The following is a 16,849-nucleotide window of genomic DNA, read 5'->3' as shown; positions in this document are numbered from 1 at the left end:
AGTCCCGGTGTGTTGCTGGGCTGGGGCATCCGGCTATAGATGTTAGGATTTGGTGCGATGTCTGTTTGATATTTGATCCGGATATTCGACACACATTCATCAAGGGATAACAGTAGCAATAGATGTTGTCTAGACCGTGACTTCAGACTGACTGATGTATTACTTTGTGTGAAGTCTGTGAATAATTAATAAAATAACTACATGCATCGTCCATATGCACAGGCCGGAGGTATATACTCCTTTTCTAATTTTTTTACCCTTGGTGCTTTAGTTTTCCTAAGCTTATGCATAAGGTGGTCGATGTGTCTCGGTGATAATAACGGCTCGCATGCTAGCACATACTCTTATAATAACTAGATGATGCCCGCACGTTGCAGCGGGAACCTTGTTAAAAAATCTATGGATAAGTGATAGAAGGCCAAAATTAATGTAAAAATAAATATAAAACTTTCTTACATGACTTAGTTCCATCGAAAAAATAATGCATAAGGTGGTATGTTTTGTATGAAGAAATTAATGAAAAAAGTAACTTATGAGTTCATGCATAACTTGATGATGTGGCGGCATTATTGCACGAAGAAAAAAAACTAGCTAATGGGTCGTAGCTATCTAAGAATAGAGAATTTGTCGTGATGGCGCTTTGGATAATGCATTTAAGTGATGACTCAATGGTCGTTCAAAAAATAAATACACTTCGAAAATGACTTTTTGCATCTGGTACAGCCTCATTTTCCTATACACCTTTAATCTTTGTTTTCTCTCCCATGGTGAAAACCAGGTATGAATGGCTTCATTTATGAAACTCACAAAGTAGAGGGTGTTGTCACAAAATTTTCCACAAGACAAAACATGAGGTCCGGGGATAAGATGATCACAAGGGAAGTGGATCCCCATTCCAAACCCAGCTCTCCAATCCCCGTTCCGTTCCCCGCTGCGGCACTTGGCGTCGTCCGCCCCGCAGCTCAGCTCCACACGCCCTCCCCCCCTCCGCCACAAGCAGGCGATGGCGACCATCACCACGCAGCTCCGCTCCGCCCTCCTCTCCCCGGCCGCCTCGCCCTCCTCCTCCTCCTCCCCGCGCCGCGGCGGCCGGCGCGCGCCCTCCTCCGTCCGCTGCGACGCCTCTCCCCCGGCGGCGTCCGCGTCGGCCTCCCTCGACCCGGACTTCGACAAGAAGGCCTTCCGCCACAACCTCACCCGCAGCGACAACTACAACCGCAAGGGCTTCGGCCACAAGAAGGAGACCCTCGAGCTCATGAGCCAGGAGTACACCAGTAAGGCTCTAGCCCCCACAGCAGCAGCTTGTTCGCGGTCCGATTCATTCGGAAACGTTGCTAATTGATGGGGGGAAATTGCGTGCAGGCGACGTGATAAAGACGCTCAAGGACAACGGGAACGAGTACACCTGGGGGCCCGTGACCGTGAAGCTGGCGGAGGCCTACGGCTTCTGCTGGGGCGTCGAGCGCGCCGTGCAGATCGCCTACGAGGCGCGCAAGCAGTTCCCCGAGGAGCGCATCTGGATCACCAACGAGATCATCCACAACCCCACGGTCAACAAGGTATACTGCTCTTCACCCGACCGATTCCGTGTTGTTTGACAATTGCCATGCGCAGCTCGTGTTTCTGTTCATGGATTACTTTTCTGAAGAATCTGATCTTACTTTGTATGAGGGGATTAATCACCTGCTATCTAATCATTGGGACAGATGTTAGTAATAGAAGTGTTCATACTGAACAATCAGCACTAGGTTCCTTTGTGCTGTAGCTACTCAGTAACTTGAACAGTTAACTTGTGTTTTTGGTATTCATGTAAGTGTCAATAGAGCAAGAGAAAAGAAAAAATAATTTCATGCCTAGCAGTGTTCACTTCCTGCCATGTCTGTCTAATGGCTTTCTATTTGACAGAGTTAAATTCCTGATTCTTCCTCTTATTGTTCATGCAGAAATTGGAGGACATGGGTGTCAAAGATATTCCTGTTAACGCTGGTATTAAGGATTTTGATGTTATTGAACAAGGTGATGTTGTTGTCTTGCCTGCATTTGGAGCTGCTGTGGATGAGATGTACACGCTAAATCAGAAGAACGTGCAAATTGTTGATACGACATGCCCTTGGGTTTCAAAGGTATATTTCGCATTTTAATACTCCCCTTGCTCTTTCATATCATGTTTTTCTGTTCTCAAGAGTCAGAACATTTATCAGGCTAATAAACTGTGTAATTATAATATAGGTGTGGAACATGGTTGAGAAGCATAAGAAGGGCGACTATACTTCTATTATTCATGGAAAGTATGCCCATGAAGAGACTGTTGCCACTGCTTCTTTTGCTGGGAAGTACATTATTGTGAAGAATATGGTCGAGGTACATTTGATGCATTTATATCTTGCTGTTGTTTAGCACTTGCGCTAAATCCATTCTGTGTCTTGAGATAACAAAGTATTATCAATTGAAACAGGCAACATATGTATGTGATTATATACTTGGTGGCCAACTTGATGGGTCTAGCGCAACTAGAGAGGAGTTCCTTGAGGTATAGATTCTTCTCAAACTACCCTTTACTGCCATGTTGGAAACAAATGATGATGCCTAATGGAACTGTTTGGTTCACAACCGCAGAAATTCAAAAAGGCTGTTTCTCCAGGATTCGATCCTGATGTTGACTTGGAAAAGGTGGGCATTGCAAATCAAACAACAATGCTTAAAGGAGAAACTGAAGAAATTGGTGCGTTTTGCTAATAGTTGTTGTTCATTATGTCTGGGTGATTTTGTACCGTACAGATTTGCTGCTAGTTCCAGTGTTGACTAAACTGCTCTATAATTAACAGGAAAACTTGTTGAGAAGACTATGATGCGTAAGTTTGGAGTCGAGAATGCCAATGAACACTTTGTTGCCTTCAACACTATTTGTGATGCTACACAGGTGCATTTTCTTTTAAGCATATCCTTCCGTTTTATGGAGATTATGCACTGCATGACCACATGTTATCATTGACCTGTACCACCAACTAATCTGTCAATGCTCCATGTGAGATAAATTCAGTGAGAGCAGAGGGCAATGTTGTCTTTTGTCATTTTTATCTGTTGGTGGAACTAAAACATAGATCTTTTAGGATGGTTAGATGGTTGCACTTTTCACCGTATATAGTTGTAGTAAAGGGAAACATGGTGCAGATGAGCCCGGGCTCAGAATTGGAGATTCGTATTTTACTTTGTTTTTAGTGTCTGAAAAACCTTTACTTAGGAGTAAGGGTATAGAGTCGTATCTTCACTTGAACATTTATATGCTGACGACACACTTCAACTTCATATATCAGGAAAGACAAGATGCAATGTATCACCTAGTGAAGGAAAAGGTTGACCTTATTCTGGTCATTGGAGGGTGGAATTCCAGTAATACTTCTCATTTGCAAGAAATTGGAGAACTCAGTGGTATTCCGTCCTACTGGATTGACAGTGAACAAAGGATTGGACCAGGAAACAGGATTGCCTACAAGCTAAATGTACTGTCTAATACCCTGATTAATATTCATCTCTCATTGAGAATAAACTGTTATATTTGGAAACTGGTAGTGAATCTTACAAGAGAAAAGGTTTAGCAATAAATAAACTGGGAATCTGAGAAAAAGAGCTATACTTACCAAGGAAAAAAATAGCGTGTTATACAAAATAGCGCCACCCCTTAAATTACGCTGTTAGCGTGCTATAGCGCGATATAGCATGCTATTAGCGAGACATTGTACATTTATTCGTTTAGCGAGACAATTCCTATTTTTTCAATGGTATTTTCAGATGGAAGAATATAACCTTTTTAACTGAAATTTGGACTGTTTGACAGCACGGCGAGCTTATTGAGGCGGAAAACTGGCTACCAGAAGGGCCTATCACAATTGGAGTTACTTCCGGTGCCTCAACTCCGGACAAGGTAATGTAGTTCACCTGGTTGAGGTGCTTCTTTTGTATGTAGCTTACACTGGTGTACAACATATTGGTGCTCATCGGATAAACTGAAAACCGCATAACCATGATGCTTTCTTCTTGTGCAGGTTGTCGAGGATACGCTACACAAGGTATTTGAGATCAAGCGTCAAGAAGTTTTGCAGGTTGCATAGATTTTCAGCAAAATTGGTCAGGGGATAATAATAGCTGATGGCCTAGCAAAGGTTAGTAGAACCATTGCGCGACCTATCGTTGTACAGTAGCTAAGAATGTAATGCTTTAGGCACATACTTCTACGAGGATGTCTGTGCTGGGATACATATATATGTTGTAATGTTGTAATCACTTGTACCACGAACAGTTGTGCACTTGTATCGGCTGCTATCACCCTTTGCCCCTTGAAAAATTGTTTTCATAGGCTGATTACATAGATATCAACCACTGGGTTTGTTGTTGGATAGAGGTCAAATGCAGGACTCCCTGTATATAGCAAGTGCAAGAAATGCTGGGTTTCCTGTGTAGTAGTCCATCTATATTAGGGTGCAAGTCCAATTCCCACTCTGGTATGTTCATGTGTCATCTGTTGTAATAGAATTTCACTTTTCTCCGTATTCACTTTCTATGTTTGGTATGTTACTTACGGAGTGCACATATTATTTTTTCTGCAGAGTACATAGATTACCCCGTCGTTTATCCTGTGTTCATGTCAGCGTTGTTAAACCAAAACTTGTACTTATATAGCTTAATGTACGATTAGCCATGCGTTGTACTCACGAGAACACGAGCACCCTGTAAATTTGCAGGTGCAATGTAAATAAAAGCAGAAATATCACCCTATGTTTTCATAGGCTGATCAGGAAATTGCTAATGGAGCTCGAGCCCCATGGAGTTTGAAATTTAAAAAAGTCAAAAGTCAAACGTTTAGGTTTTAAGAAGTTCTGAAATAAGTTATGTATTCCCTCCGCCCTAAATATAAGTCTTTTTAAAGGTTTCACTATGGACTATATATGGATGTATATAGACATGTTTTAGAGCGTAGATTCTTCATTTTGCTTCGTATGTAGTCTTTTATAAAATCTGTAGAAAGACAAAAGTACTATTGTGAGCTTGAGCTCAAATGCTCTTGGATGAACAGTAAAATCCAAAAAAATAGTAAAATGTTTTAAAAAATTCTAAATTTTTGTGGCTAGAAACATTGATGTTTTTCCTACATGCATGCAAAAATTCATAACTGAATCACATTCCTGGAGGTGTAAAAAAAAAATGATGCTTCCAAAAACACTATTTTTGAAGCATTGATTTTGTTTTTTTGCCAACTCCTTCACAAATGTGATTTCATCATGAAATTTTGCACGCATGTAGAAAAAATAGCAATGTTTCATTCCCCAAAATTTCAGTTTTTATTTTTATTTTTTTACTATATTTATCGATTTTACTGTTCATCCAGGAGTATATGAGCTCGAGCTCATATACTCCATATCCTTAGAAAGAATTATATTTGGGAACGGAGGGAGTATAGGAACGAAGTGAGTATATATCCATGCATCTATATTATTCCATCTGTTTCTAAATTTAAGTCTGTTTAGAGATTTCACTACGGACTATATGTGGATATATATATAGACATATTTTAAAGTATAAATTCATTCATTTTGCTTCGCACGTAGTCCGCACTAGAATTCCTAAAAGGACTTATATTTAGGAATGAGTAGAATCTCTCAAAAGACTTATATTTAGGAATGAAGGAAGTACTTGCCTGTAAAGTTTCATGGTGACCTCTGCTTCCCATTCCGGATTAGTACCTGCACATGAGTCACAACGGGATGCAGAATCCCGCCCCTAGGTTCTTCTATCAGGATCACTGTCAGTTACCTGGTTTTAGCCATTGTCTTCAATGTTGATGTAGCATTATTGTTATGTCCCGTTGTTTGTATCCATCCACCGCGTGCCTGTGCTAGCTACACAAAACTAGCAAAATCATGTATTTCTAGCACATGCACTATTCATTTTTTTTTTTTTGTAAAACTCACATCGAAACGTATTTCTTTTAGAAGTGCAATACAGACGCTCATGGATATGTACATGTATTCATCCTTATGAACACACAAACACAACGTCTCCCACTAAAAAAATATTTAGCCTTTATAAGACATAAAAAGGTCAAACTTGAGGGTTGATCCTTGGTTGGCTGGAGATACCACTTACTCGGAAAAAAAGGAGATACCATTGCTCTGCTAATCGGCCAATCACAAGTTAATTCTCCATCATATAATAGTTTTACTTTCAATATTTTTCTTACTCACTGAAAAAACACCTAACTTTTAAGAGTGGATTCAGCCCTAGATTTTCTAGGAGTGTAAGTCTTACTAACACCCTTCAAACTTGTTCTTTCTGTTTAAGTTGTTGTTTATTCACCATCATTATGGTGTTCTTCTGGATACCATCACATATTTAATAATGACATTTTACACACATCTAATATGCACCTACAGGTACTTGCGAATTTATTTTCAGAATTTTTTAAAACTTAAAATGTTGAGTTTAGTTTCTTTGAAAATTCCAGGCTCTAGAGAGCCCGAGAGGTAAAAAGCCTCACGCCGCTGATTACATGGATATTAACCACTGAGTTCATTGTTGGATAGAGCTCAAATGCAAGATTCCCTGTATCTAGCAAGTGCTAGAAGTGCAGGGTTTCCTGTGTAGTATGTGAAGTGTATGCTATTAACGACTGATTTTTTTTTTGCAGGTGCATCATTCCTTGTATGATCCAATCCTGTGTTGTAACAGAATTTCACTCTTCTCTATATCTATTTTCTATGTTTGGCATGTTCCATTTATACTACTTCCTCCGTTTTAAAATAAGTGTCAATGCTCTAATACAAAAGTTATACTAGTTTAATATAAAATTTGCGACACTTATTTTAAGACGAAGGGAGTGTATTACTACGTCATCTAGTCCAGCCTTAGTTCAGGTGGGCGTTACAAAAACCGCTGAAACAAACACAACATTGCAGAGCATGAAATTAATCTAAACAGGCACTGAATATTCCCTCAAAATTTAGTCCCTCTATATTGACCTATGTAGGGCACGCAAGCTTCCCAGGATCCACGCTTTGATCTGCAGTTAGTTCAACATGTGGATTATATGGATACAAAATTTGTAATGCTGTGGTTCTGTATCAGTGAAGTACTCTATAAGAAAGTATCCTATAACAAGATCGTGGTCAAAGTTTAACAGTGGAAAGTTTGGGCGCTTTGAGTGAACGAGGGAGCATACTTCTTTTATCGTTTATTGATATTTAATATGAGTGGATAAACATCTGTATGGTTCAGATGCTGTGGATAGGGAAGTCGAATTACAGTTTGTCTTCTGGAAAATAGGATCAAACCCCTGACCCTGCCCTCTACATCGGGGTGGTCTTCGGACCTGGACGTAATCTTTGTTACTTCTATTGTTTTTTGTACTGCCTTGACAGTTAATAAACAGATAAAAAATGCACACCTGTATTGAACTTTACTAGATGGCTACATATACACGAGGATGCAAATATGATGTTGAGGGATGCATACGAATGAGCCAGTAATGCTACACTTGCATAGATTTACAGGGATTTTATAGACATGTAAATTTTAAATGGAGACCCCCCTGAAAATCAGAGGTGAGAGGTTAATTAGTTAGAAAGAAAGAATCCTAGTCAGTGTGTAACCTTGTGTAACTCTTTGTACGTTTAGCATTGCGAAGCTACAAAACCAGTCTAGATAATTACTGGGATCGGCTCTTACAACAAACACAAAATAACGTTCATGTGCATCTGCAGTCGAAACTATGATTAACACGATGTTTAATGTGGTTCGGAATTCCTAAAAGATCGTGGAAGGGAACCGTTTTGTGAAGGTATCCGCAAACTAAGAACTTTTGGGCACATGAAGATCATGAGGTTCGCCAAGGCTGGTATGATCTTGCACAAAATTAAGGTCAATGTCGACGTGTTTGGTATATTAATGCTGGGTAGTATTGGATGACAATTATACGACAACACCGCCACGCTCCTCTCATGACGCGGGAGGGGGTGGGGGTGTGTGGGGGGGTGGGGGGGGGGGTGGGGGAGGGGGGTTCGAGGCAAAGCCCTCCTCGCCTGCAATAGTTGTAGCATGTGCATGGCTATCTGCCAGAGAATTTGCCGCATAACCGCTAGTAAAAAAACGAGGTAGAAGCAAGCAACATGTGCACAACAGGCCTGTAAATCGGACGACCTCCGATGGCCCATAGGCCTAATAAAACCACCACAATGAGGACCCTGCCCAATGAAACAGGAACTTAAGATTCTGATCAGGGCTTGACTACCACCACATGTGACAACTTTGAGAGAACTACCCGTCTTAACACGCCTGCGACACCCACATGACTAAAGCACACCATCAATAGCTGATGCAACATAACTCACCGGAGAGCCAATCTGTGCAGCCTTACCATCCAGGGCCACCGCTCCGGCTTCCAAGGCCGACACACCATTGCCACCAAGACAAATAGGCTGCCAAAACACAAGCTTTGACATGAAAAGCCGATGGGTGGGACCGCCATGTCTTATCACAACCACATCAAGGAACGTCAACACGAGTGCCGATCTACGTGTCAAGGGACATGAACACATTCGTCAGATCCTAGCTAGATCCAACCTCCCACCTCAGTTGGGGGCACATATCGTTGGGGCCAGCCACCATCGTCACCCATGCAACTCTTGATGATGGGCCGCTGGAGTAGCAAACATCCACGGGCCAGATCAGATCTAGCCCTCAAGCCGTGCCACAACCCAATCCTAGACCCACCACTAGCGATCACCGAAGAACCACACACCACCATTACCCATTGTTGGTGACAAGCCTAGCCCATACTCGCCACCGCCCCGTGCAGGCGGGGAGGCCGCCTGACGCCATAGAAGGCGCCTCCACCTTGAGTAGGGCATCTCCAACAGTTGTAAGATGGGTGTTCGTAAACTTGCCACCTAGGGCATAGTAGTGATGATGCGGCATGTAATAAATGAGAAAGGATGACAAAATTGTACTATGTAGATTAACCAACAATCCTTGCACAAGCTCCAAGGTGAAGTAGAGAGCAATCACTTGTCTCACCTCTTATTGAATGTCTTTGAATCTTTAGAAACAACCCATTAAACATGTTGGTTGATGACATAGATATTTTACCAGCAAGATTTACATACGACCTTTTGAAGATGCCTTAATCAAGTACTTTTTCTTGGTCATGTTGTTTTGATCAACCAGGATGAAGGGAGTAATGCTAAAAAAAAATCAGGATGAAGGGAGTAGGTGATAAGTGATAACTTGGTACTACTGAGTAAGATGTTTTGGATGTTCTTTTTTTTTTCTCATGCCAACAAACCAAAACATCTTACCAGCAGTAAAGTGGCAAATGGTAGTAAGTAAAACAATGGAAACTAGAAGGGAGACAGGGTGAAGCCTCCAACGAGGGCTTCCTCGTCTCTCACTTCCTCCACGATCTCAGGCAGGCTGAATGACGAGGCCACTTCAGCCGCCCCGTCGTCCCGTTGAGCTGTTTGGCGGCGCCAAGAACGGCCTTGAGGTCGGCGACCTTGGCCCGCATGGTCCGGCAGCAGTTGGCGTGCACAGTGGCCACCTGCCGGGCGTCCCGGCTGTCCTGGCAGAAGCCGCTGAAGCGCGCCGTGTCCAGGACGCGCACCCTCACGCCGAGCCGGCGGAACGCGCCTTGCTGCTTCATCTGGTTCAGCACATCCTGCTCCTTCATGCCCTCCGACACCTCCCGTGCCGCGTGCCACTCGTCGAACAGCGCCGCCGTCCGGTTGCTCGCCTCCACGAAGAAGAACCCGGTGTTGAGCTCGTGGCCGAGGTAGTCGTGCGGCCGTCCCTTGAACCCGTCGGTGCTGATCAGGAGGTCTTCCTCCCCGGTCCGGTTCAGGCTCGGGAAGGGGTTCCTCAGCCACATCACATCCATATCCTTGCAAGTTAAATCACATAAAACTACGCTTGAAACATTTCACACACGCTTGTGTCGTGCTACTGGTGCATATATTGATGCTTTGTGACTGTCTGTGTGAGCTCGTTGGAGGAACATACGGTGAATATGAAGCTGTAGCCGTGCTTGAGGACGTCGCCGAGGAGGCGAATGCGCCGCCACATCATGCGTATGAAGCCATCCGACATGTACAGCTGCTCCGAGGAGAGGCTAGTGCTATTGGTCGCGGCCGCCGGGGGGAGCAGGTAGCACCGGACGCCGCCGAGGCCACTGCACCTGCGGAAGGCCGGTTCGTCCATGGCGACGAGGAGGACGTGGCCGATGAGATGCCCGGTGCCCTTCCCTTGCTTCAGGCTGTCGATGAAAAGGTCCAGCAGGCCGCCCTCCTCGGCGTACGCCTTGTTCAGCACGCTCAAGATAAGCGTCCTGTTCGCGTCGGCCGCGCCGCGCAGCGCCGCCTCCAGTTCACCGTCGTCCGAGGCGCCGGCCTGCTTGCACAATCTCAACAAGTCAGGGTTTCAGGCTTGCTTCGTCGCCGACGTTGCAGAGGGCATGCAGATACCAATTGTCAAAGCTGGATTAGTGTAGCTAAAATGAACTACTTGCCGCTGATCGTCGAGGCAGTATGTTGAAGAAGCTCTGCTCCATCTTGCCGTCGACGTCGGCCGGAGAAGATAGCACGTATGTGCCAGCCACGACGAGGAGGCAGACGGCGGCGACGGATACCAGAAGGAGCAATGTGGAGTACGTCTCCCGCGCGCAGAGCAGACGGAGTTGGCATGACCGTTGGATCGGACCATCCGCATTTTTTTTGCCGATCACCATGGGATGGGATGGGATGATGGTAGTGTCTCGGATGAGGATGAGAAGGCGCGAAGTATGTAATGGGCACGCAGTTCGTTACTTCTGCCGTGATTTTAAAGAGAACTGTAGTAATTCGTATCGCACGTTAAGTGTGTATAGGTATTTTTTCGAGTGGTGTTTTGGATCATAGACGTAGATACATCTATTTAAAAATTAAAATACATTTTAAAATATATAAAAAAATCGAACAATAATTTCCTGTGTGCATCCGGACTTTCGATATTGGCACACAAAAATTTGTAAAGAAAGAAAAAATTCTGTGGCATCAACAAAAAGGATACAAAAATGTCTCATGAATAATAATAATTAAGCATAAAAAATGTTTTTTTACACAAGGCACAAAAAACTCATGTTTCACCGAAACTTTGTGTACGGACATAAAATGTCCAGATGTGCCTGCGGAATTTTTTATAGATTATTTTGAATTTTTAAAATATGTATTTAGACAATGGATGCATCTGCACCATTGAATCAAAGTGAATTTTGCTGTTTTCTTCTTGCGGTAAATTACTTGTATTACTCAAGTAACATAGGTACACTCATAATTACATTGTTGGACAATGACCTCAGCCCTGAAACCAAGGGGTACAATTGATAGAGGTAAAGTTGTTTGTGTCTTTCGATGAAATGATGACTATCATTTTGGTGGAGTAGACTTTGACGATCCGACTACGAACGTGTGAGGACGCCGCGCCTTACCAATCGCTAAACCAACTCCGAGAGGTTATTGACCACGCCGGAGCACGATCAACCTGATCACGAGGGTCTGTTTCCTGCATGCAAACGAAGAACAAGCAAGAAATTAAGATTGCAATCTGGATATTGCAAATATAAAAGGAAAGCTTTATTGATGAAGGTGGGGTTCTGTGACGCCTTTGTCTGGTCGTGGGACACAAACGAAGAACGCAAAGTTGCAGCTATGGCGAACTTGTAATCTAAACAAAACCCAAGTCTAAATGACGCCCTAAGGGCTGTATATATGGGGGAAAAGAGGAGGAATTTCGTGACCCCTTGGAGGAGGGGTCCGAAACCGATCCTAACTCAGTTTCCCCACACATATGGACTCTAGAAATAGCCTATAATGTGGTATTTCGAAATTACATGGGCCTGACCCAGAAATAAGGTGGCGCAACACCTATAATAGCCTATGGACGAAATTTATAAAGTGGCGTATTGAATATTTCGTCCAAGCCTTCATGCTCTCCTTATGATGGCTTCAAAGTGTGAAAATCACCAGTGGAAGCTCCATTGTTCTTTCCCGCGCGTGCACCTTCTACTCCATGCTTGATCCCGCTCCAACGAATATCCTTCTTGTCCATGTTAGGTCATTCATTCATAAGTACAACAGAAGTATCTAACTTAGGCAACATCATATGTTCATGAACATTAGAAAGATTCTCAAGAAACGAAAGTACCTGGTAATTCAATTGGCGTGCACGAGCTCTAGTAATTAGTAACTGGTCCGGTATGTATATCAGCTGGGGCTGTGGGTATAACAATGGTGTTGATGTCTTCGTCATCCTCCCCTTCTTGAACTGAAGTCGTCCTCGACGGAAGCTCATCTTCCTCACCTAAATATGGGTTCAAATCTGCAATGCTAAAAGTGGGACTAAAAATCTGCAGGCAACTCAAGTCTATATGCATTATCATTTATTTTCTCTAACACCTTGAAAGGACCATCAGCATGCGGCATTAGCTTTGACTTGCGCAAATCAGGAAACTTATCCTTACGCAACTGCAACCAAACAAGATCTCCAAGTGCAAAGACAACATGTTTTGCACCCTTATCTCCAACAAGTTTATATTTAGCATTCATACGCTCAATTATTTCCTTAGTTAACTCATGCATCTTTAATATCAAATCACCACGTTCTTTAGCATCAAAGTTAATCTTCTCCGAAGATGGAAGAGGTAGTAAGAAACAATACACAGCTTCAAAAGGGCACATCTTAGTAGTAGAATGCAGCGAACAATTATAAGCAAATTCAATATGAGGCAAGCATTCTTCCCGCATTTTCAGGGTTTTCTTGAAAACAACCCTAAACATAGTAGACAATGATCTATTGACTACTTCGGTTTGTCCATCCGTTTGGGGGTGACATGTAGTACTAAAAAGAAATTTTGTCCCCAACTTAGCCCATAAACATCTCCAAAAGTGGCTAAGAAATTTAACATCACGATCTGAAACAATCGCATTTGGCACACCATCCAAGCGAATAATTTCATGAAAGAACAAATCAACCACATTAGCAGCATCATCACCTTTATGACATGGTATAAAGTGTGCCATTTTTGAAAATCTGTCCACAACAACAAATATGCTATCCCTCCCCTTCTTTGTTTGAGGTAAACCTAAAACAAAGTCCATAGATATATCCTCCCAAGGAATACTAGGTACATGCAAAGGCATATATAAACCATGAGGATTGAGTCGTGACTTAGTTTTTTGACATGTCGTGCAGCGAGCAACAAAAGGCTCACCATCCCGTCGCATATTTGGCCAAAAGAAATGTGTAGCAAGTACGTCCTCCGTCTTCTTTACGCCCAAGTGTCCCATCAGTCCTCCTCCATGCGCCTCCTGTAACAACAAAAGACGAACGGAGCTAGCTGGACTGCATAGCTTGTTAGCACGGAACACAAATCCAACATTAATGATGAACTTGTTCCATGTTCTTCCTTCGTTACAATTCTCTAACACATCTTTAAAATCAGCATCATGCATATATTGATCTTTGATGGTCTCCAAACCAAATATTTTAAAGTCAAGTTGTGAAAGCATAGTATAACGACGAGACAATGCATGAGCAACAATATTTTCTTTACCCTTCTTGTGTTTAATGGGCATGACCGTTGGATCGGACCTTCACTTTTATTTGCCTGATCACCATGGGATGAGATGACGATAGTGTCTCGGATGAGGACGAGAAGGCTGATACGTCCATTTTGCATCATGCTTTTATATCGATATTTATTGCATTATGGGCTGTTAATACAAGTTATGGTACAATACTTATGCCTTTTCTCCCTTATTTTACAAGGTTTACATGAAGAGGGAGAATGTCGGCAACTGGAATTCTGGACTGGAAAAAGGAGCAAATCTGAGAGACCTATTCCGCACAACTCCAAAAGTCCTGAAAAGTTACGGAGAACAGTTTTGGAATTTATAAAAAATAATGGGCGAAATAAATACCGGAGGGGTGCTTAGTAGTCCCCGGCAACGACACTAGAAGAATGTTGCTGACGAGTCCCTGACTTGATGCCTTTGCGACAACAGAGCCAGAACTGCTTCCAGTTGCTCAACAATTAGCAATTGTCTTGCTGTGACAGCCCGAGACCGACGCCCAGAAGATTCCCCCTTTTATTTTCGTTTCCATCGTGTGATTAGTTTTATTTGTTGCATCGTCATTTAGTTTGCATCGTCGCATCATGCATGGCATCTTGCATCGTCTGTCACGTGTGGTGTTTTGAGTGTTGTGCTTCGAGTGATCACCGAGTCGTAGTGCGATAGTAGCTCCCTCTCTCTCCTCTTATTTCATTTTGTGGTTTTGCTATAGTTCCGTTTTAACCCCTCTTTTTAAAAATATAGATTCGTCTTCTTTTAAAGAAAATCATTTTATTAAATGTGGGGGCAACCCCTAGGTTTTGCTTTATTTTTTCCTTTGTTATTTGTTTTAAAACTAGTGACCCTTTTATTTATAAAAGGGGTTTGATTTTTTTTATTCTTTTGAAAACGGGTTTTAATTTTAATTCTTCAAAAGGTTTTATTTTATTTCTTCTAAAAATGCCCAACTATTTCTTGTAGTTGGGAATCTTTTTTTTCAAAGGATTCAAAAGCATTTATTATATACATTTTTTTGTTAAAAGCCTTTCTTGATTTTAAAATTTCTGTTTTAAAAGGATTTAAAAAAAACCTAAGGGGGAGGACCCCAGGCCGAGGCCCAGCTGGCCCCAGACCCTAGCGAGCCCCCTCGCGCAGCCTTTCCCAACCCCGTGCCCCGTTCTCATCCTCCTCTCTTCCTCCCGTGCTTGCCCGATCCCCTCTTCCCCCACGGCAATCCCCTCTCCTCCCGGTTCCTCCTCCCAGGCCAGGAGCTGCTCCACCCCTGGCCGTCCGCCGTCGCCGGCCGCCGTCCGCCATCGCCGGCCTCGTCCTCCAGCATCCGCCCGCCGAAGCTCCTCCCGCGCCGGAGCCGCGCACGCGTCTCTGCCCCGAGATGCCCAACGCTGAGCCGCCCTGTGGCGCGGCCTCCCTCTCCTCCGCCATGGCCGCCAGTGGCCCGCCTCCCCGCGCCGCCGCCAAGCTCCCTCCAGGCCCGGCCTCCTCCTGCGAGCTAGTTGCTGGCCGTTGCTCCTTGCGCCGCTGTCGATGCTGCTGTTGCTGCGCCGTTGCTGCTGCCTTGCTGTTGGGGCCGTAGCTGCTTGCTGTGCGTTTTGCTGCTGCCTAATGCTGTTGCTTGCTGGCGTTGCCGTTCCTGCCTGCTGTTGCTGTGCCGATTTGCTGCTGTCGCTGTCGCATTGGATGCTTGCTGCTGTTGCTTGTTGCGTGTGCTGGCCGCCGCTGTTGCTGTTGATCGTGCTGCCGTTAGTTGCTAGGTTAGTGCTAGCTGCTGCTTAGGTTGTTGTAGTTGCTGTTGGTGCTTGCTGCTAGGTAGTTTTGCTGCTGGCCTTGCTAGTTAGGCTAGGTGCTGCTAGCTTGCTAGCTTGCTGTTGCATTGCTGGCTACTGATGGTGTTGATAGCTGTTTCTGCTAGCGTAGTCTGAGGTAGGTGCTTGCCTACTTGCTGTAGGGTGCCGATGATAGTTGCTGCCGCCGGAGTTGCTACGGTGTCGCTGGTTTTCGTCATCGATGATCGCAAGTACTTCCCCGCCACCGAGGGTCAACGACGAGTTCACGAGTACCACGACGCCGAGTACGACTACCGTCGACGAGACCCGAGTTCCTCGACGTCCACGACTTCCACGACGACCGTTGGTCTCCTTCTCCAAACCGAACCGCTCCGATTCGCATGCGTCAAAGGTATACCGTGAGAACGTGTCGTGTAACGAACAAATGTGATGTATGAGTTGTACCGTGTGTTGCACCGTATGTTTGACCGTTGCACGTTGTCCCTCTATGTTGCACCCGACACATGGGAACCCGAGATACGGGATCACCCCATCTTTATTTAACGTTCCCGCACACGCTTCCAGTTCGTTGGCACCGATATCTCGACGAGTTATCGGGATAGGAACGTTGTCGTGGCTTCGTTTCCGTTTTGCCGCCATGGTTCCCTCTCGCTCGCCGTGGCGACACCTGTTTCTTTCTCTTCTTCCCGTGATGTTTGAACTCGCATGCATGACGCATTCATGGCATATGAACTTGTGTTGCATGTCTCCTGTGCCTTAGCGTCCGTTCTATGCTCCGTGTGTTAACTGTCTAGGATGCCATGTAGAATCACCGTTTCACCCCTTGCCATGTTAAAAACATTAAACATTGCCGTGTAATTAATCAGGAGTGAATTAAACAATTAAACATGGAGTTTCGTCGATATGTAACCCGTTGCATATCGAGCTTCACTTAATGTGTAGTGTTTGTGTGAGGTGAATTGCCATGCTATCCCTTGCATGTTGATCTGATCATGCATCATAGTAGGTTATGCATCATGTTGTGCATCGTGTGGTGAATATCTGTGTTGATGCCTGTTTCCGGTTTGCTCCATCTCGATAGAGTTCCGCAAGCGTGTCGAAATGTGAGGACCCGCTCGACCATGTTGGTTCGTCAACTTCACGGAGTTGTTCTTCTTCTAAGCGGGATCTCAAGCAAGATGACCATTTCCCCAGATACCATTACTATCATTGCCATGCTAGTTTTATCGCTTCTATCGATTATGTCTCGTTGCCTATCACATGTTAAATATCAGCCTCTCAACAATGCCATGATTACCTTCAACCTGTTTGACCTAGCAAACCACTGGTTGGCTATGTTACCGCTTGCTTAACCCTGTTGTTAGCGTTGCTAGTTGCAGGTGCAGATGCTTCCATGTGAAAACATGGGTTCTT

At 44.1% G+C, this 16,849-nt stretch overlaps 2 protein-coding genes across 2 annotated transcripts; one reads left to right on the top strand and one right to left on the bottom strand.

Moving 5' to 3' along the window:
• Positions 1-880: 880 nt before the first annotated feature.
• Positions 881-4,342, top strand: LOC123447676 (4-hydroxy-3-methylbut-2-enyl diphosphate reductase, chloroplastic). Its single transcript, XM_045124303.1, has 10 exons — positions 881-1,274; positions 1,363-1,559; positions 1,944-2,123; positions 2,230-2,361; positions 2,456-2,530; positions 2,617-2,722; positions 2,826-2,920; positions 3,315-3,500; positions 3,836-3,922; positions 4,044-4,342. Exons 1-10 carry the CDS (start codon positions 1,004-1,006, stop codon positions 4,107-4,109), a joined length of 1,395 nt encoding a protein of 464 aa, XP_044980238.1. The 5' UTR covers positions 881-1,003; the 3' UTR covers positions 4,110-4,342.
• A 5,081-nt stretch (positions 4,343-9,423) lies between these two features.
• On the bottom strand, positions 9,424-10,771 carry LOC123450222 (uncharacterized protein At1g28695-like). Its single transcript, XM_045127581.1, has 3 exons — positions 10,553-10,771; positions 10,048-10,434; positions 9,424-9,928 (listed from the first exon to the last, which is right to left on the bottom strand). Exons 1-3 carry the CDS (start codon positions 10,769-10,771, stop codon positions 9,437-9,439), a joined length of 1,098 nt encoding a protein of 365 aa, XP_044983516.1. The 3' UTR covers positions 9,424-9,436.
• Positions 10,772-16,849: the final 6,078 nt, after the last annotated feature.

Source organism: Hordeum vulgare, chromosome 4H (assembly GCF_904849725.1).
Source record: "Hordeum vulgare subsp. vulgare chromosome 4H, MorexV3_pseudomolecules_assembly, whole genome shotgun sequence".
In the NCBI taxonomy this organism is placed as follows: Eukaryota; Viridiplantae; Streptophyta; class Magnoliopsida; order Poales; family Poaceae; genus Hordeum; species Hordeum vulgare.
The sequence above is the reverse complement of the archived record's forward strand: the minus strand, read 5'-3'. Positions and strand labels throughout refer to the sequence as shown.

Bases quoted from the DNA above. Each gene is read 5' to 3' on its own strand.
- LOC123447676 (XM_045124303.1), top strand. From the start codon at position 1,004: ATGGCGACCATCACCACGCAGCTCCGCTCCGCCCTCCTCTCCCCGGCC. The intron at 2,124-2,229 runs GTATATTTCGCA...ATTATAATATAG, and splicing joins CATGCCCTTGGGTTTCAAAG to GTGTGGAACATGGTTGAGAA. The intron at 3,501-3,835 runs GTACTGTCTAAT...ACTGTTTGACAG, and splicing joins GGATTGCCTACAAGCTAAAT to CACGGCGAGCTTATTGAGGC.
- LOC123450222 (XM_045127581.1), bottom strand. From the start codon at position 10,771: ATGGTGATCGGCAAAAAAAATGCGGATGGTCCGATCCAACGGTCATGC. The intron at 10,435-10,552 runs GCAAGTAGTTCA...TTGTGCAAGCAG, and splicing joins TACTGCCTCGACGATCAGCG to GCCGGCGCCTCGGACGACGG. The intron at 9,929-10,047 runs GTATGTTCCTCC...TTAACTTGCAAG, and splicing joins GCTACAGCTTCATATTCACC to GATATGGATGTGATGTGGCT.